Here is a 19,711-nt window from a genome sequence, read left to right on the forward strand (position 1 = left end):
TCCCACTGCCGTGGCCGTTCCCGGCTGCCCCTCCTGCAGTCCGCCTTCCCATCTGCTCCATCTGAGCCACCAGGCGCTCAGCCCGAGTCCTCAAGCACCGGCCTCCGCCCCTCCCCCCACCCAGCTGATGCCCCAGATCAGGTTGGCGCCTTCCCGGGCCAGAGTCTGTGCAGGAGGGAGGGACCATTTCACAGACGGGGAGAGGAAGTTGGAATTTAAAGCCAGTAAACGTGGCTGCAGAGAACTGACGACAGGTCTGGAGAAAGGTGGGAAGAGGCAGGCAGGAAGCCCTGGAGGAGAGGGAGAAGCTGAGCATGCACACAGGGAAGCTGCTCCGTCCACGTCCTGGCCGGGACAGGTGAGGCGAGGTCCCTCCTCTGACCAGCCCGGCCCGGCCCGGCCGCCCACTGTGCCTGGCTCCTTGGCAGCCCTGCCTCCCCTGAGACAGCCGGCTTCCTCCAGGTCCGCAGAGCTGAGGCTGGGCGCGAGGAGGAAGCAACTGCTGCCCTGGCCGCTCTGACCCGGGCTCCAAAGATGACGGGTGCCCAGCTGGTCCTTGCACCTGGCCCGCCCCTGCCTGCTTGCAGTCCCTCCCTGGAGGCTGCCTCCCCCTCCCGGGCTGGGCTAACCAGGTGTGATTTCTGAGGAGCCCACACTGGATCCGGGCCAGGTGATGTCACCTGCTCCTCCCAGACGCCACTCAACCGGCTCCTGTGGGCCCTGGGGAGCGAGGAGAGCCCAGGTGGGGGCTAGGTCAGCCAGGGGCTCCTCCACCCGTCCCCTGCTGCCCTGGTCCGCGACCACCAGGCCCCAAGCAGCCCACCGGTGTGGGGCCGCCCTCACCTTGGCATTGGGTCTAAAGGCTGCAAAGTTCCCTGCCCCTGCCCCTGCCCCGGCTGCTGACCCCTTGCATCAGTCCGAGTCCAGCCCAGGGTGGGCCACTCCAGGTAGGAGGGACTGCCCGCCCTCTATCCCCCACCTGGGACCTCCCCTCTGCTTATGTGCAAACTGGACAGAAGACCCAGCCCCAAAGGCTGAGGGTGCTGAGCCCACAGGGCGGTCCCGGCTGGGCTCCCTGTCCAAGCAGAGCTTGCCTGTGCAGGGAGTCCTTCCCTCTCCCCACCCCCAAAGTGGCCAGCCCTGGGCGGCCTGAGGGTGGGGGAGGGGGCCTGCAGAGCTCCTGCAGAGGCTGAGACAAAGAGGAAGCCCTGAGCACTCCCCCCCCCCCCCCCCACACACACACACTCCAAGCCAGCCTCCAGGGCCAGCAGCTCTGGTTTCTAGAAACAGGAACTTGAGCCGGTCAGGCCTCCGGAGGCGGAGGCAGCTGCAGATATTTCTGAAACGGGGGAAGGGGCTGCAGGAACCCCAGCTTAAGGGACACCTGCTGTCCAGCCCGCCTGCCCGCCTGCCCCGTACAATGGCTTGTTTGAGCCTCACAAAACGCCAGCACCCAAACACAAAAGCTCTGTGGGAACGGGTCAGAGCAGGCCCAGGTGAGAGGGACGGGGCGGTCACCACGGGGACAGCCAGTGAGGCTCCGCACCCTTTGATGCCTGCAGAGGTGAGGGGACTGCTCGGTGCTTGTCCCTGGGTCTCTGCTTCAGGGCGTCCCCGGCACAGGGACTCCTGGCTCTCCCACCCGCCCCATCTCCTCCGTCTGGTGGTCCTTCGCTGGGATGCTCACTCAGGGCCCCCCCCCCCTCACTTCCCGCTGCCCGCAGAGCTCACCGTGCAGGCCTGGGGGCGGAGGGGTGTAGAAGAGGCGTTCCTCCTTTAGTGCTTTATTCTTTTTTAAAACGTATTTTTACTGATTTCAGAGAGGAAGGGAGAGAGAAACATCAGTGATGAGAGAGAATCATTGATTAGCTGCCTCCTGCATGCCCCCTACTGGGGATCAACAACCCAGGTATGTGCCCTCGATAGGAATCAAACCTGAGACCTTTCAGTTTGCAGGCCGATGCTCTGTCCACTGAGCCACACCGGTTTCAGCTCTTTATTCTAAAAGCAGCGTCTGATGGGTATTAACCACAGCGGCTCCAATTCACACTAAAACCCTCCACACAGGCTCAGGCCCCCCCTGCACGCCCCTCGCGATGGGCATCAGGTCTGTCCAGGTTGACCTGTGTTTGCTTTTCGAACTATAGGTCTCTATTGGCGAGGCAGCCCTTTCCATAGGCGGAAGCCGGAGCTCGGGGTCAGGGAGTGGGAATGTTTTTAACTCTGATAGATGTCCTGCCAAAGTGCTTTCCAAAAAAGATGGAGCAATGCACAGTGTGAGGGCCTGTCTCCGCAGGTCCAGCCCACAGTACACACCGCTGCTGTCCCTCTCACATTCTGCTAATCTGGGGTGTGTGTGTGTGTGTGTGTGTGTAAGGGTAATGGAAGGTAGAAGAGTCATTGTTTTTTAAACTTAATTTGCACGGTTCTGATTTTTAGGGTTTTTGGTTTTTTTTTTCTTTTTGTTTTTTTTTTACATCTCACAGATACTTAATGGTGAGGGAGTCCTCCCATCTTTGCATGGGGGGCTGGGTGGTGAGGCTGCCCCTGCCCCCGGCGCAGAGGGCCAGGCTGGGGTCTGGAGACAGGCTCTGCACCACTCCGCAGCCTCACTGGGTCTCCCCTCCGCGGAGAGGCAGGGCCCCCAGAGCTTCAGGACGCCCCAAGGTCAAGGCTCCGCAGGTGCTGCGGGCTGGGCCGCAGCCAGACTGCGCCGCGGGCTGCTTTCACTCTGCACCAAGATCGCCCGGAGATGCCTGGGGCACCTTGAGAAAGGTCGCGGTTGGGACCAGCTGGCCGGCGCGGTGGTGGTGGGGGCAGCACCTGCGGCCCAGGACGCTCCCTCCCGCCCGCCCTGGCCGCTGTCCACGCGGGGACCGGCGGGAGGGGAGGCGGGAACCAGAATGCGGACAGGCCGGAGCTTCCTCAGCCCCCGGCCGCTCCCTGCCTCAGTTTCCCGCCCGGCGGCAGTGTTGGGGGGCGCCCCAGGACGTCCAAAGGTCTGCGGTCCGGCTTCGGGGTGCTGGGCGGGCGGGGCCGGGCCGAGCCGGGGAGGCGGGATGCGCGGGGCGGGGAGGCATCCTCCGGTGGGAGGCCCGGGGGTGGGTGGGTGGGAGCTGGGGGCGGCGGACAAAGCGGCGACACCACCCCGCGGCGCGGGCCAATGGAATGAATGGGCTATAAATAGCAGCCAATGGGCGGCCCGCGTGGCGCCCCTTAAGAGCCGCGGGAGCGCGGACCGCCGCCGTCCGCCTGCGACGCTCCGGAGCTGAGGAGGCACCGCGCTCCCGCCGCCGGGTGAGCGGGCCCGGGGCCGGGCGGGGCGGAGCGGGGTGGGGGCCGGGGCGGGGCGGGGGCCGCGCGGAGGGGCGCGGGGCCGCTGCGTCCTCTGCTCCGGGCGCGGCGAAGACCCCCCAGCCCAGAGCCCGAGCGCCTGGGGAGGTGGGACGCCCCCGAGCGCGCACAGCGGACCCGCTGACCTTGGCCGCATCCGGGGGGCCGGGCCGGGGCCGGGGCCCGGAGGCTCGCAGGGCCTGGGAGGCCGGTGCCCGCCCCTCTGATGCGCCGTCCTCCCTCCGCAGCCCGCCGCCCGCCGCCCGCCGCCATGCCCTTCTCCAACAGCCACAACGCGCTGAAGCTGCGCTTCCCGGCGGAGGACGAGTTCCCCGACCTCAGCGCCCACAACAACCACATGGCCAAGGTGCTGACCCCCGAGCTGTACGCCGAGCTGCGCGCCAAGAGCACGCCGAGCGGCTTCACGCTGGACGACGTCATCCAGACCGGCGTGGACAACCCGGGTAGGCGCCCCGCCCCGGGCCGGGCAGCGGGCAGCGGCGCGCTCCCGCGGGGTCCGGGGCCCGGTCCCCGCCCGCCCGCCCGCCCCGCGCAGCTGCGGGCTGTCCCCCGCGGGCCGGGGCAGTGACGTCACCGCCCTTTGGCGCCCCCCAGGCCACCCCTTCATCATGACCGTGGGCTGCGTGGCGGGCGACGAGGAGTCGTACGAGGTGTTCAAGGAGCTCTTCGACCCCATCATCGAGGACCGGCACGGCGGCTACAAGCCGAGTGACGAGCACAAGACCGACCTCAACCCCAGCCACCTGCAGGTGCGGGCGCGGGGCGCGGGGCGGCGGGGCGGGGGCCGGGCGGCGGGTCCCCGCGGCGCTCACCCTCGCTCGGCCCGCAGGGCGGCGACGACCTGGACCCCAACTACGTGCTGAGCTCCCGGGTGCGCACGGGCCGCAGCATCCGCGGCTTCTGCCTCCCCCCGCACTGCAGCCGCGGGGAGCGCCGCGCCATCGAGAAGCTCGCGGTGGAAGGTGGGGTCCCCGCCGCGCCCCGCCCGCCTTGTTTACCCGTCACCGGAGCCGCCCGCCGCCCGCTCCTATCTGCGTGCCGGTCCGGTTTCCCGAGGGACCGCGGCCCAGGCCCGGCGAGGCCACCGGCTCCGGCCGCGCCCGCCCGACGCAGCCTGGGCTCCCGTGGGGCTGGGAGGGGGTTGGGGGTGGTGGCCCGGGGCCGGGCGGACAGGGCTCCCGCGGGGCGGGGGGTGGCGGCCCGGGCTCACGGGGCGGGAGGGGGATGAGGGGTGGCGGCCCGGGGCCCGGGAGGACGGGCCGGAGGCGCCCCGCAGCCCCTGAGCCCTCGCTCCGCAGCGCTGTCGAGCCTGGACGGCGACCTGGCGGGCAAGTACTACTCGCTCAAGAGCATGACGGACGCGGAGCAGCAGCAGCTCATCGACGACCACTTCCTCTTCGACAAGCCCGTGTCCCCGCTGCTGCTGGCCTCGGGCATGGCCCGCGACTGGCCCGACGCCCGCGGCATCTGGTGCGTCCCCCCCTGCGCTCTCCCCATCCCGGGGCCCCTCCTCCTCCTCCCTCCCCATCCCGGGGCTCCGCCCCCCTGCGCCGGCCCCGCCCATACTGGGGGAAGGAGGGGACGCGCTCCTGGGACAGGCTTGGTGCCACCCGGCCTCCAGGCAGGTGACCTTGACCAGGCAGGTGCGCGGAGGCCGCCGCAGTCCCTGTGGACCTTAGGGGGGGGGACACAGACCAGGTTGGCTTCTCTCCCCATCTTGGGAGCTGGAGCTCCTTGTTTTCTCTCTCACGTGCTTCAGGCACCCGGGGACTCTGCCAGGGCCCGTGACGCAGAGGATTCCCAGTGGGCGAGGGAGGGCCTCCTGCTTCCCCCAGATTCAGTGCTTTCTGTCCGGGCTGGGGGTGGTGGTGGGCTGGGGCTGTCCTGGCTGCCTAGCCTCTCACCTCTTAGATGGGGGCCTGGTGTCCCCTCAGTGCCTGCCCCCAGCATGTGCCTGGCAGGATGGGGGCAGCTCAGGGCTTTTGGATCCATTTCTGCGGTGCCCTGGCCTTCCTGCCAGCCCCTGGGTCACCTCAGGGGCTGAGAAGTTCCTCAGGCCTGGGACCCCGGAGTGTTTTCTGAATGCGCCAAGGCCTCAGCCCCCAGGAGCCTGACTGTCCCCCGCCCCCAGGCACAATGACAACAAGACCTTCCTGGTGTGGATCAACGAGGAGGACCACCTGCGGGTCATCTCCATGCAGAAGGGGGGCAACATGAAGGAGGTGTTCACCCGGTTCTGCACGGGCCTCACCCAGGTCAGTGAGGCCCCAGCAGGAGCCGGCATGGTGGGGCTTCGGTGCTAAGGAGGGGGCAGGCCGGGCAGGGGCCCCAGCTGGTCCCTGTGGGGAGGGCTGTGTGTCTCTAGGCCTCACGGCCGGGCCTTCTCCCCTCCAGATTGAGACGCTCTTCAAGTCCAAGAACTACGAGTTCATGTGGAGCCCGCACCTGGGCTACATCCTCACGTGCCCGTCCAACCTGGGCACGGGGCTGCGGGCCGGCGTGCACATCAAGCTGCCCCACCTGGGCCAGCACGAGAAGTTCGCCGAGGTGCTCAAGCGGCTGCGGCTGCAGAAGCGGGGCACAGGTGCGTGGGGCGGGGTCTGCCCGAGGCTCCCCGTGTCCCCCCCTCCCCCCGCCCCGCTGACCCCGCTGTCTCCCCAGGTGGCGTGGACACGGCCGCGGTGGGCGGCGTCTTCGACATCTCCAACGCCGACCGCCTGGGCTTCTCAGAGGTGGAGCTGGTGCAGATGGTGGTGGACGGCGTGAAGCTGCTCATCGAGATGGAGCAGCGGCTGGAGCAGGGCCAGGCCATCGATGACCTCATGCCCGCCCAGAAGTGACGCTCCGGCCCTGCCGCCGCTGCCGCCGCCCGCCACTTCCCATGCATCGCCCGGGCAGTGCCCGCACGCTCCCTGAGCTCGCACCGGCCGAGCCCTTAGCCGCGCTGTAGACAGATCCCGTTGCCCAGGTAGAGTTTATTTTTGTGATGGCTGAGATGTTGCTGATGCTGAAATAAACTAGGGTTTGGCCTCCACCTGCCCCCTGCGTGCCTTTCTGAGGTGGAACAGGAACAGGGGGGTCCGGAGGGTCCCCCCCATCCCCCCTGCTGTGCCCAACTGGCCCTATTCAGTGAACCCCCCTGGCCCTCCCTGAAGGCCTGGGGAGGGCTAGGGGTGGGCTGGGGAAGGGGAGGAGCTCCCGGGAGGAGCCCCCAAGCTGAGCATCTAAGATCACCTGGGCCTGGTGGGCCTGGTTGGGGTGGAGCCGGCATTCTGCTCAATTCCACCTGCAGAGTGGGGGAGGTGTGGATGCCAGGAGGAGGGCAGGAGTCCAGAAACGAAACTTTTTGTCCCCACCCCCCTCTCCAAAACTACCCCCTCCTCCAGCAAGCCTGGCAGCTGACCCCTGCCCCTCAGGCTGACCTGGCCCTCGTGCCCCCAGGCCCCGCCCTGCAGTCCTTCCAGAAGCCCAGGTCCTCACGCCTCACGGTGGTCCCACCGCAGTGTCCCTGGCCAGGCTCTGCGGCCCCATCAGGAGCCAGTCAGCCAGGGCCTGGCTGTCCTTGTCCAACTCCTCAGCCCTGAGGGCAGCCTGTGCTGCCACCTGCTGGCCAGGACTGTCTGTCCTGGCACCTCCGCCTTCTCCGACCTGGGGAAGGTCCCAAGCTTGGGTCCCCCAGGCCTTCCCCTTCCCAGGTTCTCCTGCAAACGTGAAGCCAGGCTGGGCCTCTGCGCCTACCTCGTCCCGGCTGGCAGTTTGTCCACCGAGACGGGGCTCCACCTGGGACAGGGTGCTAGTCATCGCAGGCCCTGGGGCTTGGCACGTGCGGGGGGGAAGGGCAGCGGGAGGTGTCCGTGGTGTGAGGGCCATGCAGGAGCCTCTGCCAGGGCCCCGGTGCGGGACCTCTGCACCCACCCCTCGGCCCAGGGCTGAGCGGGCAGGAGGCAGGGCACCCTCTCCCTGGCCTCGGGGCCCTCGCTCCGGGGCCTGGGTCTGCCTCGCCCAGGAAGTGCAGCGGTGGGAAAGGCCTGACTCTAGGGAGGGAGCGGGAGCAGCAGGACACCTCCCTGCCAGGCTCCCTGTCGAGGCTCTGCTGCACAGGGGCAGCGCGTGGGCGCGGGGTTCCCGCCAGGTGCGTCTGTGCCCCCAGTGGGGGGTGTGCAGCAGCACCTGAGCAGACACGTCACTCTGCCAGGTGGCATCCCCTCGGCATGCCGCCCAGGAAGCCCAGGTGGCCGGCCAGCCCGGGCTCAGCTATCCAACCAGACACAACTGCCCCCGCCACCCGATTCCCAGCCCTTCCCCCGAGTCCTGGCTCCTCCTGTCCTCTGTGTGCTGTGTGCTCAGGCCCTGACAGGCCCAGAGACCTCGAGTTTAATTTTCCTTGAAATGATGTCAAACGAGGGGACCTATGAAATGCCCCACCCACTGCGCAGGGACACACTCTTATTTCCTCTGTCCTGGCCGGAGGGAGGACAGACACCTCACTGCCGCGCTGGGAAGTGAGCCCCCGGCCCGGTTCCCGCTGCAACCCTGCTGACATCCTGCTGGACAGTTCTGGGGGGCCTGCTCCGGGGCCTCAGCCCGCCCCCAACTCCTAGATGCCAGCAGCATTAGCTACCCCCCTCGTGGCACTGCACCACCGCCCGGGGTCTGGAGGTGCCCCGTCCCTTGGTGACACGGCCGGCGGCCCGCAGAAGGGACTGGGAGATGTAACTGCATGTGGCGGGCGGCACTCGGGGCTGCCAATGACATAAAGGGCTGCCCGAGTGCCAGGCGGGCACCGGAAGTGCCCTGCTCCCCGAGGCGGGGTCGGCAGGAAACAGCCTGTCCTCGGAGCCCACGCGGAACGTGGGGAACCCCGAGGAGCAGCGGTGGGCGTGGGTGGAGAGGCGACAGGTGACTTCCCCTTCCAGCGTTACTTTCCAAGTTCCCCGCAGAGAACATCTTACATAAGCCGAACCCACTTCCCAAGATGTGTTTCAAAGGCTCTGATGTGTCATAGCTCGTGGGAGGGCATGGCTGTTACAGCTGCGCCTGATCCATCGCCACCCACCCGTGGGGGTGGGAGTGGGGCTCAGGGAGGACGGTGGCGGCGGCGTCGCCAGGAGGCCACGGGGTTCTGAGGCCTGGGCTCTGTCCGCTACCCTGGGCCTTTGCAGACTGCTGGCCGGAGTGTCCGTGCTCTGCATTCGTTTGCGGCTCAGAGCTGACACCGAGGACGGTACCACGCCTCCCGCGGCCCCTGGCTGCACCTCGTTCTCTGAACGCCTTTCCACAGGGAACGGGGGCAAGCGCTTGGGTGGCAAGCAGCCATCTTCCTGTGCGGCCCCCAGGGGCAGGGAGACTTCAGCTGCTGGAAGCAAGGCTCTCCCTGTGCCCTGGGTGACTGAGGTGCTGGTTCCCAGGTCTGGCTGAGGGCCCGCGGGAGGCGTGCACGCCCGGCCCCCCCCCCCCCCCCCCGGGAGACCTGCAGCCCCGCTGAGCGCTGGGCCTGTCAGGGTGAAGGCTGCCCTGAACTTCAGACCCAGGAAGGTTCCAAGCTCTTTCCGCTGAGCCTGTGGGGCTGCTCGCCGCCCAACCCGGGTGGCTCGTCCCCAAGGCGGTCCCAGCCGCCCGCCCGGGGCGAGGACGGGCCTCGGCTGGCGGGGGAACACCTCCAGGTGTGCAACCTGGCACACCGAGCGATGGCCGCCCGGCTCCCGGCGTGGCAGTGGGGACTGCACTGGGCGGAGCCTGCTCCGCCTTCACGGACCCTCCTGGCACGCCAGGCCGGCGAGGTGCTTGCTGGCCTGCCCCAGTCCCCAGGCCTTGGAGGTGCACCTGCAGGGATTTGGCCGGAACCTCCATGCCTATGAGCATGTAGGTGGCACCCATAGGTGCTGGCAGCGGCACCAACACCTCCAGACCTTTTTCCTCTGCTGTTTCGGTCTAACCTGGGGCTCCCTCTGCCTCTCTCACTTTCCACACTCAGCCCTGCCACCCGAGCCCAGGCCCAGGCCCACCTGTGCTCCCCCGGCCCCTGCCCTACTCCCGGGAGGACCTCAGCCTCCCCCCCTCCCCCCCCGCCCGAGGTTGCACTGTCTCTCTGTGGCCGTGGGTCCGGCTGTGGGCCTCTCACCCACTGCACCAGCCTGCTGCCAGGTCTGGGCAGACAGTGGTCTGGGTGAAAACACACCCAGCTATTCCTGACAGACACACTCAGCAAAAACACGAACTCCCGTTAAGTGTTCACTGCAAGGAGAAGACTTGTGTTAACGCTTCTGACACAAACTGCTCGGCGCGTGGAGTAGTGGATGCAGGTGCATCTCCCTCAGAAAACAGAACAGGAGCCGCATGGTGCCCGCACTTCAAGGCACCACTGCGCCCCAGCCCCCCCCCTCCCCGGGGCAGGTGAGGCCCAGGCGCTGCCAGCTTCCCTCTGCTCCTCAAGGACAGCACAAGGCGGCTGTGCAGACACCGGGACTGCCACCGCCCCGACAGCAGCCGGGGACCAGCTGAGAGCACGGGGTGTGTGTGTGTGTGTGTGTGTGTGGGGGGGGGACACAACACCAGCTGGGCTGGGGCTGGAGCTGGGGCTGCAGGTGAGCAGAGCGGGCGCTGGGGAGCCAGCCCGGGACCCGCAGAGGAACTTGCCGGCCAGCAGGCGCCCGGAGTGCCAGGCGTTGGGGCCTGGGTGGTGAACCAATGCACATGCTACGTCTCAGCTTGTTTCCATGCAGAACATGGCTGCTTCGCGATGTATCACACGCCCACGCCCGCCGGCACTCCCTCCCGAGGCCGGCACTCCCTCCTGAGGCAGCGGGAGCCGGTGCAGGCCTGGCCCTAGAAGGAGCCGGCATGCCCCGTGCCCAGTGCCAGGGTGCTTCCCACCCAGGGCAGGGGGTCTGTCAGATCACCCCGAAGGAAGTGCCCCTCCCAGGAGAGGGGCACTGAATGAGACACCGCTTACTGCAATGGTGACAGGACCGAGCCTGTCCCCCGTCACCGCCCTGCGCCTCCTCGCCCAGCCCCGAGCCGGCACTCAGGCAGTACTGGCGGTCCTGGGTTCAAGACCGTGGTCTGCCCCTCCCCTGTGAGAAAGCACTCTGGAAGGCACAGGCTCACCTGGCTTGTCTCAGGGTCCCTGGAGCTCAGCACAGGCCCTCCGAGCCCTGCCCCCTGCGCCTGCCCCCACATGCATGTCGATGAATGTCCACAGAGACAGGGCGGACAGGCCCCGGGATGCCCCCCGAAACCCCCACAAAGAACTCGGGCGGTTTAACCTGGAGAAGCAAAGTCCAGGAAGGAACAGGCGTTTCTTCCAGACGCCTGAGCCCTGACCAGAAAGCCCCCAACAGGGCGCCTGCAGGGGTGAGAGCTCCGCTCCGGGAGGAGGAGCGGCCAGAACCCCCCCCCACCCCGGGGTGTGAGAGCCCTCACCTCCTGCCGAAGGGAGGAGTCTAGAGTGTTGGCTTAAAATAACGCGGGGAGGGGGGTGAGTGGGTGGGAGGAAGCGAGAGCAGGAAACAAAAGGCACAGGCGGGGGGCAGAGCCAGGCTGTCAGCTGTCTCTTTTCCCGGGGACGCCTTCCCCCCCACCCCCCGGGGCCCCCATCCCGCAGCAGCGACCACAGCGAGGAGGAGGAGGGAAGACGCAGAAACTCAGGGTTGCCGCCATCGACGCCAACCACACAGATGGCAGAACCAGTGAGTCCACAAAGCAAGGAGCCACAGCCGAGGGGACAGTGCGCATGCGGCTGGGGGAGGGGGGCACGGCGGGCCCCGCCCCAGGGCCCCGAGGACCAGCTTCCCTGTCCTCAAACAGGCCTCCTGCCTGCAGGCCTCCGGGAACGGTGCCGGATGTGGCCCCGAGGCGAGGCCACTGTAACACCCACGGCTCTGCCCTCTGACCCCCCACTCCCACGCTGATGCTGAGCCCCAGGGTGCTGGTCTGTCAGGGGAGGCTGGGTCCCAGAGGACCGGCCCGGCCTGCCCGGCTGAGCTGCGTGATGGATGCGCAGGCAGCGGGAAGCGCAGCACCGGCTCCTGGCCGGCTCCTGGCCCCCGGGCGGCTCCCGCCTGTCTGAGTGCCTGCCCAGTGCTGGCTGGGGCAGAGGCGCCAGGGGGCTGGAGACCAGCGACCGCAGACCAGTTCCCACTGCTCTAGAGCTGCCTGCGCCCAGCCACCGCCACCCTGTGCTTTACTACCGGCCCCTTCTCTGTGCGATGTGCAGGGTGCAGGGACTGGGGACATGGGGGCAGACCAAGACCCTTGCCCCATGGGCCGCCGTTCTAACGGGTGTGGCGTCAGCGCCCGGGGACAGGCACCGGTGAGTGCAGGCTGCTGGGAGCGCTGGAAGGCCGGGCGCACAGGGTCAGCCCCCGAGGCGCAGGCTCCACTGGAGGAACCAGGAGGTTCCTCCCCCACCACAGGGGCGGGGGGAGCAGTCCCCGGGGAAGCCTCTGGCCGGTGGGCTGGGAGCGGGGCAGGGGCCTGCCTTGTGCCCATGGGAGTGGCTGTTCTCACCATCAGCTGAGGGGACGTTACCTTTAGGGGGAACACGAGGTCGCCAGGATGGAGCCTGGAAGCCGGGCTGCCCGGGGCCTGGGCGAAGGGAGCCTGTGGTCCCGCTGAGAGCGAGCCCCGCCTGGCGGCCTTCGTGCGGAGCCTGCTGCGGGGGCACGGGCTAGCGGGCTGTCCCCTCCGCTGCCCAGAGCCCCAAGCAAGCCCGCCCCTCCCCCCAGTCCCGCCCTCACACGCAGGCCTCCGCCCCGCTGCCCCCTCCTGGCCCCCACTTTGCCCTGCGGCTCCTCCTCCTGCACCTCCCGGCCGGGACACGGACAGGCCCCGCACCAGCTGTCTGTCTGTCTCTCTGAGGAGCTGTCTGTCTGTCTGAGGAGCCGTCTGTCTGAGGAGCCGTCTGTCTGAGGAGCCGTCTGTCTGAGGAGCTGTCTGTCTGAGGAGCCGTCTGTCTGAGGAGCTGTCTGTCTGTCTGAGGAGCCGTCTGTCTGAGGAGTCGTCTGTCTGTCTGAGGGGCTCTATCTGAGGAGTCGTCTGTCTGAGGAGCTTTCTGTCTGAGGAGCCGTCTGTCTGTCTGAGGGGCTGTCTGTCTGAGGGAGCACGTCGTCTGAGGTATCTGTCTGAGGAGCTGTCTGAGGGGGCTGTCTGTTTGGAGAGTCTCTGTCTGAGGAGGTCTGTCGAGGATGCTGTCTGTCTGAGGAGTCGTCTGTCTGAGGAGCTGTCTGTCTGAGGAGCAGTCTGTCTGAGGAGCCGTCTGTCTGTGAGGAGGTCTGTCTGGTCGCTGTCTGTAGAGGGGTCTCTATCTGAGAGGTCGTCTGTCTGAGGAAGCTTTCTGTCTGAGGAGCCGTCTGTCTGTCTGAGGAGCTGTCTGTCTGAGGAGCCGTCTGTCTGTCTGAGGAGCTGTCTGTCTGAGGAGCTGTCTGAGGGGCTGTCTGTCTGAGGAGTCGTCTGTCTGAGGAGCTGTCTGTCTGTCTGTCTGTCTGAGGGGCTGTCTGTCTGAGGAGCCGTCTGTCTGAGGAGTTGTCTGTCTGAGGAGCTGTCTGTGTCTGAGGAGCTGAGGGCCGCAGTGCTGCTGAGCCCCCACTCTGCGGAGTCAGGTGGGTGGGGCTGCCCCTCGAAGGGACGCACCGAAGGCCGCCTGACACAGCTGCTGCTGCTATAGGGTGCCCAGTCACCCTCAGGGAGGCACCGGGAGGGCGGGTGCCCCCAAGCAGTCAGGACACTTGTGAGCCAGGCCTGCACGTCCCACCACGCCCTTCAAGAGCAGCCGCCCCCCAAGACCTCATGGCAAATTACCAATCACCCCCAACCCAAATGAAGTCCCCAAAAAGCAAAGTTCCACGCTCGGACCCAGGCCCTCCTCACCCCAAGGTGTGTGCTGGCCCAGGACACAGCGCCACTGACCAGCCTCTGCCCACCCGCTGCCTCCTCCGCCCGGGCACGGGTCCCGGTACCCGTTCTCTGCCTGCGCCTCAGGTGCAGCACGAAGGCCCGGAGCTGGGCAGCCACTGAGAGCTGGCGCGTCCGGAAAGTTGCCTTCCCTCCCGGACCAGGACGCCGCCCTGCTGTTCGGGCACCATGGCAGCAGCCTGGGGTCCAGGGTGGGGAGGAGGGAGACACGACCTTGTCTTTGCTGCTTACACAATGTGCAAGTGCTCCAGGACGTTCCCTTACGAACTCCAGTGTGTGCAGAATGAGGGCCTGGCCCCCGGCGAGGGCGGACTCAGGCTGACCTCAGCATAGGGAGCACCGCGCTGCCACTAACACCAAGCCACCGTCCACGAGTAACAACCTCGGACACCTGCCCCTGTGACGGCCACGGGCCCACCCCACTTCTCACTGACTGGGGTGCCAGGTGCAGGGCGAGGACGAATGATCAGCCGCCAACGGCTCGGCTTCTTTCTGCACCAAGAGCAGCCACTTCACCAGGGCACGTGCGAACCGTCTGGCCGAGGCCTCACGCACAGCATGGCCTCGTCCCGGGGGGTGGAAGCGAGGACACAGCCCCTGCCCGCTTGAGCAGCTCTGCATCGCCAGCCCTGCAGCCGCACGGGAGCCCGCCGCTGGCAGAGCCTGCCGAGGGAGGGCCAGGTCTGGACACGGAAGCGACAGGCCCAGAAGAGGGAAGGGGGCTATTGACTCCCCAGCGAAGGTCTGAAAGGTTACAGTGAGGTGACTGATGCGCTCCACGCTGAGGTCAAAGGGCACTCACCTGTCCCCCTCCTCCCAGCTTCCTGCAGGCTGAGCCCCTTCTCCCAGTCTCTCCATGGGGTACCCACCCCACGTCAGCAGCAAAGACAAGGCCCCATTCGGGGCTCAGGGCGCACCCTGTCCCCTCCTCCAGGGCACTGCACTCCCCACTCTGAGCAGCACCACCCACCACCCACCCTCTGAGCCCAGGCTCTCCAGGCTCCACAGAGCCCAGGCCTCCCACACCTGCCCCACCCAGGGCAGCAGCGCCTCTTCCTGCTGCTCCTGCTGCTCCCGCCGCCTCCGGCCTCTCCTCCCTCACCCGCATCCACCGAGCAAATGCACTGACTCTTGTTTCACAACATCCAGAAGAGCCACCATCTCACTGGCAGCATCTCTTGCCTCATCACCGCCACCGCCTCCCACCGTGCCTGGCTGCTTCCTGCTGCCAGGACGAGCCTGCCCAGTTGCCAGCACCGCGCCCTGCAGACCAGAGGCTGCGCACGCCTCTGGGAGCCCCGGTAGCTCGCAGAGTAAGACATGCCCTTGCAATGACCTTCCAGGCCCAGCTGGAGTGTGGGCATCTCCCTTCCCTCTGCCCACACAGCGCGGGGCTGCAGGCTCTGCAGATGCCTCCTGCTCAGGCCCTGAACCCCACCCCCTCACCCGCACTGAGCGCAGCGCTTGCTGCAGCCAGGGCCCGTTGTCACAGTGCTGACACTGCACCAGGTCTGTCCTTGTCGCTGTGACCGCCATGCTGTAGAGCACACCTTTGAGAGACTAGGTCTGTCTGCTCACGGACGTGTCCCTCCCACACTGACGTGCCTGTGACTGAGTGTCCAGACTTTCCTCCTGTGACCAACAAACCAGCACCTGAGCAGCACCCGCAATGTGACAACCTCCCCGTGAGAGCAGAGCGGCAGACTGCGAGTGGGCGCCTCACAGGACCGAGAGGGGCTGGGAGAAGGCTGTCAGTCGAATTCATGGAACGAACCATGAAAAACGAGAGGCAGGTGATATACTTCGCAGAGAACACCTGGGATGTCCAACCCTCCGACCCCCTTGCTCTCAGGCCACAGAGGCCGTCTCTCCCTCAGCGCCTGCGGGTCCTCTGAGGACAGGCCTCCCACTCTCTCCAGTCGCTCTGTTTGGCTTGCTGGTGAAGGCAGAGACTCAGTCACTGCCTTACACTGAGTCTGAGACACAGCAGGAGAGACGATGCGAGGTTTTACTGAGAAAAAGTGAATTTTTAATTATCTTGTGAATCTACTTAGAAAAACACAAAGCAAAGTTCACACAACTATAAATTTAAACCTTTTGCACTAGAAAACACACAAACACAAAACCACAGGCATGAACTGTAAACCTGTACTAATTACCAGCTAGTCTTACGGTTAATTCTTAGTAGCTCAGTATTTCCCTCCTTGGCAAGTGTAACAGTTGTAGCACCAATGGCCTCCCAGGCTGCCGGGGGCGCCGGGCAGGAGATGCTTCTGCAGGCGCCGCCCCGCTCGCACCCCCACAGGAGGCACCCCCACAGGAGGCAGTGGGGATGGAGGCCGCACGCTGACCTTCGGGGCGATGGAAAGAAGACAGAGGGCACACGTGTCACACAGCTTTAATGTAGTGCATTCGTAGAAAAGAGGCCAGGTCCGCTCCCGGGCGTGCTCTCGTCCTTACACTGATACCATGATTGAGAAGATGCAGACGTTATTGCCTAAGGTTACCTACACATTCCCACAGCGTCCCGGCTACAGCTTTAGCTCGTTGGCAATCTTGGAAGCAATGTTTTTGAAGGCGATGGACGTCCCCGATATCCGCTTGAAGCGCACCCCGTTCAGAGACAGCCGCGGCAGCTTGCACACCTCCATCTCCCACTGCACCAGGCTCTCGGCGTGCCCGTCGCCGTGGACGCAGAAGAGCAGGAAGCGCTCCCTCTGCTCGTAGTCGCAGTTGTTGGCGTCCAGCACCTTGCGGATCTCCCGCATCATGTCGCCGGGGTCCATGGAGCTCGTGGTTTTCATGCTCCAGGTGAAGCGCAGGGAGCGAGGCTTTGCTTCTTTGTTTTCGTCCCTTTGCTCAGCAGATACGTTGCGGCTGAAACGCACAGCGGCAGGTTTATTTTTACCTGCGAGGGACAGCGGCCCTCTATTCTAGCACGTGCACGGCCGCTCTCCTGCACAGGCTCACACATGGTATCTGCTTCTTTTCTACGAAATATTCATCTATTTGCTTCCCCTAAACCACAGGCCACACATGCAGAAAATCTACCTGGCTGTTAAACCTTCACCAGTCATGTACTTACTAAAACATTAAGTCATGTGCTTACTAGAATTAAGGAAACAGTTAAACCAGGCAAAGCAGAGAGAGAGAGAGCGAGCTGCCCACGTGTCCACAAGCTCACTCTGCCCCAGGCCGAGCACAGGCGGAAAGGAGCCCCAGCCCCTCACAGGGGCTCTGCTCGGCTCCTGTGACGCTCAGCTCTCACAGCCCCGCTGGCACTGGGCCTGGGGATAACGGGAGACTCAGCAGTTTAACTTGCTTTCCCTGCCACCAGCCCCTCAGGCTGAGCAGAGAGCAGTGTGTGTGTGTGTGTGTGTGTGTGTGTGTGTGTGTATGGCGCACTCTCAAAATCCCCTCCACCTACCTCCGTATTTTTCCTTCTACTTTAATTTAAACACCTAGTTTCACGTTGTTGTTTTTTTTTTAAAAAAATTCTTCCATGACATTATCTTGCTAGTGCAATAAAAAGAAGTGTTAAGGCTTATTTGCTGTTGAGCAAAAGTGACCGGTTTGACTGCAAACTATGGACTCTCCATTGAAGGCGAAATCCCGCATCCCTAGATGTCACAGCCAGGTTCTCCTGAGCCCCAAGAACAGGTCTCCTCCTACCTTCCTGTTATCACTGCGCACACAGCTGCCCTCAGTCTCCTGTGTGTCACGCAGGCCTTGGGGAAGGTGTGAACCTAACGCTTGCGCACTGAGCACAGCAGTGTAAACATTAAACTTAATTTACGGCCACGTCCTCCCTCAGGGCTGAGGGGCCGCAGGGCTCACAGTTCCTTGCTGCTGGCCTGCTGGCAGAACATTCCATTGGACTCACACTCACCAAAGCTGACGGGAAGCTTCCGCTTCACAAACCTGTGTTGGGCACTGACGAGGCAGCAGAGCGCACGGCCGAGGCGGGGAGGGGAGGAAGACCACTCCGATGAGCAGCATGCCAGCGGGAAGGCACCGCAGTGACCAGAGGGGCCCAGAGCCAGGCGTGCCCACCTCCTGGGAAGGAGCCCCGGGTCCCACACCACCACTTCCATGTGCGAGTGGAGGCCCAGGGCAGACGTGAGCAAAAGTGCCAACAGGTGGGCTGGGCACAGTGTGCCCACTTGGTTGTCACACACCGGGAGGCAGGTCCTGTGACTTCCTTCCTATCATGGAGGGGAACATGCTCAGGACAGCTATGGCCTGCTCCAGGTCGGTGCCTCACGGGTTTGCGTCTGATCAAGGGCCGGCAGGGACACGGCCGGCCGGGCTCTCGTTCAGAAGAGGCACACGCAGAGGGTGCGTTAGGAAGGCCAGCAGGAGAGCCAGTGTGGTCCATCGGGCCCCGGAGCAGCACGTGGCCGCCTCTGAAAGGGCTCAGGGAGGGGCTACGACAGAGACAGCTCTGAGCCTCGCTGGTGGCTCCTTCGCCCCAATCTGAGCAATGACAGCTACGCCAAATTTTAGAGCACAACATTCGCCTGGCCGGCACGGCTCTGTGGTTAAAGGTGGACCTATGAACCAGGAGGCCACATGCTCAGAATGCAGGCCCAATCCCCAGCATGAGGTGTGTAAAAGGCAGCCAACTGGTGATTCCCTCATCACTGATGTTTCTACCCCTCTCTCCCTTCTGCTCTGAAATCAATAAAAACACATTACAAAATAAAATAAAAACAAAACACTTGAAAACATAAGCACTCTTCTAAAAACCTAATTTGCCCTAACTAGTTAGCTGCCAGCCTGTGGAATGAAGGGTCCTGGGTTCAATTCCAGTCAAGGACACATGCCCGAGTTGCAATCTTGATTCCTGGTAGAAGGAATCAAGCCTGCAATGATTCTCTCTCATAGTTGATGTCCACCCCCTCTCTGAAGTCAATAAAACATATTGAAAAACCTAATGTGAAATTTCTACCCACCACTTTCATTTTTGAGATCTATGCTAGGAGTCATTGCTCCCCCCAAACTCAGACCCAAGTTCCTGTTGTTAGGGCCCAGGCAGCGGCACGCTGGTGCCCTCCTGTGGTCCTGGGGTGTAGCGCAGCTCTGGCCCAGGCCCAAGGCAGGGGCAGCAGTGCCACTGCCTCTTCCCAACCACAGAAGCCAGACAGACCCACCAAAGCAACACACGACAGCAGGAAGAGCAGCCCCGCTGCTACATTTTTTCTTTTAAACATAAAACATATTTAAAAAGTCATTTCCCTCACCTGGAGCCCTCATATCTCCCGTTCCTCTCATATTCGGTCGGAAGCCTGAACGCACAAACGCAGAAGCAGAGAGTGGGAAAGAGAAAAGAGATCTTACACAGCAGCACATGACCCCCAAGCAAACCAAGACCCCCAAGTCACCGTGAGTGTAGGCCCCTCTCATGGTGACCTCTCAGCCCCTCCTCCCGGGTGCCGGAGGCATACCGGCCTCTAAACCGCTCCCCAAAGGGCTTGCTTTCCGTGAAAGGGAACCGGGTTTACCCGTTGAATTCTACGTTCAAGTAGAGAATCGTCTTTCCAAGAAAAATCTGGAAACTAGGAAGATCAACTCAAAGCCACCCCCAGGTGGAGTTTCCCTCAGAAGAAGTGGTCTCCCAGTGTTTAGTAAAGACCCCTGTTAACCAGGCCCTCAGGGCGCACCGTGTCCCTGAGTAAGACACAGCAGCCAGCCTTCCCGGGAGCCGAGAGGCACAGGACAGGCGGCCTCCAGGCAGACTTTCTGCCTCGCGGGTGCACTGCAAGGTAGTGAGCCACATTTTTGGTCTCTTTGCTGTCAGCATAAAAGATAGTCATCTCACCCTGGCCAGTTTGGCTCAGTAGAGAGAGCGTCAGCCCTTGGACTGAGGGCCCTGGGTTTGCGTCTGATCAAGGGCACGTACCTCAGTTGTAGGCTCGATCCTCGGCACTGGTTGGGTTACGCGCAGAAGGCAACCAACTGACGTGTCTCTCTCACAACTGATGTTTCTCTCTCCCCCTTCTTCTAATATTAATAAACAACCTCCAGTAAGGATTAAAAAAAAAGTCTCCTGGTAGGAACAGCATTCATTACAGTGCTTTAAAAACAACACATGCTTGCATGGAGGGCGTGGCTCAGTGGTTGAGCACTGACCTATGAACCAGGAGGTCAGTTGGATCCCTGGTCAAGGCAGATGCCGGGGTTGCAGCTCAATCCCATGTGGGGCATGGAGGAGGCAGCCAATCAATGATTCTCTCTCATTATTGCTGTTTCTCTCGGTCTCTCCCTTCTTTGAAATCAATTTAAAAAAACAAAACAAAACAAACAAACAAAAAAAACCACACACACAACCCTCCCCCCCCAGGATACGCTTTCTTCAGTGGTTAGTGGAAAGCAGCTTTAAATAAAAACCTATTTACTCCTCAACTCTGAAAACATCGCAACATTTCTGCTATGCAGTGCCCTG

The 19,711-nt window shown here is 63.9% G+C and overlaps 2 protein-coding genes across 10 annotated transcripts in view; one reads left to right on the plus strand and one right to left on the minus strand.

The window, feature by feature from the left end:
- MARK3 (microtubule affinity regulating kinase 3) overlaps positions 1–19,711 on the minus strand; it is a 99,125-nt gene that overhangs the window by 6,224 nt on the left and 73,190 nt on the right. For 5 of the 9 annotated variants that reach the window (XM_045579664.1, XM_045579665.1, XM_036432439.2 and 2 more), the window contains 2 exons: positions 18,510–18,554; positions 15,649–16,143 (listed from right to left, as the gene is read on the minus strand). In XM_045579664.1, coding sequence (XP_045435620.1) covers positions 15,798–16,143; positions 18,510–18,554 — 391 coding nt within the window. In that variant the 3' untranslated portion in view covers positions 15,649–15,797. Of the gene's footprint in view, positions 1–13,310; positions 13,322–15,176; positions 15,180–15,648; positions 16,144–18,509; positions 18,555–19,711 lie in introns of those variants that run through there. The other 4 variants (XM_036432448.2, XM_036432443.2, XM_045579663.1 and 1 more) reach the window with 3 other exon arrangements.
- Positions 3,216–6,385, plus strand: CKB (creatine kinase B). The gene is made up of 8 exons (XM_036432465.2): positions 3,216–3,297; positions 3,582–3,797; positions 3,949–4,103; positions 4,184–4,316; positions 4,653–4,824; positions 5,486–5,609; positions 5,749–5,938; positions 6,016–6,385. Exons 2-8 carry the CDS (start codon positions 3,605–3,607, stop codon positions 6,192–6,194), a joined length of 1,146 nt encoding a protein of 381 aa, XP_036288358.1. The 5' UTR covers positions 3,216–3,297; positions 3,582–3,604; the 3' UTR covers positions 6,195–6,385.

This window comes from Pipistrellus kuhlii, unplaced genomic scaffold, assembly GCF_014108245.1.
Source record: "Pipistrellus kuhlii isolate mPipKuh1 unplaced genomic scaffold, mPipKuh1.p scaffold_m20_p_110, whole genome shotgun sequence".
NCBI classification, from domain to species: domain Eukaryota; kingdom Metazoa; phylum Chordata; class Mammalia; order Chiroptera; family Vespertilionidae; genus Pipistrellus; species Pipistrellus kuhlii.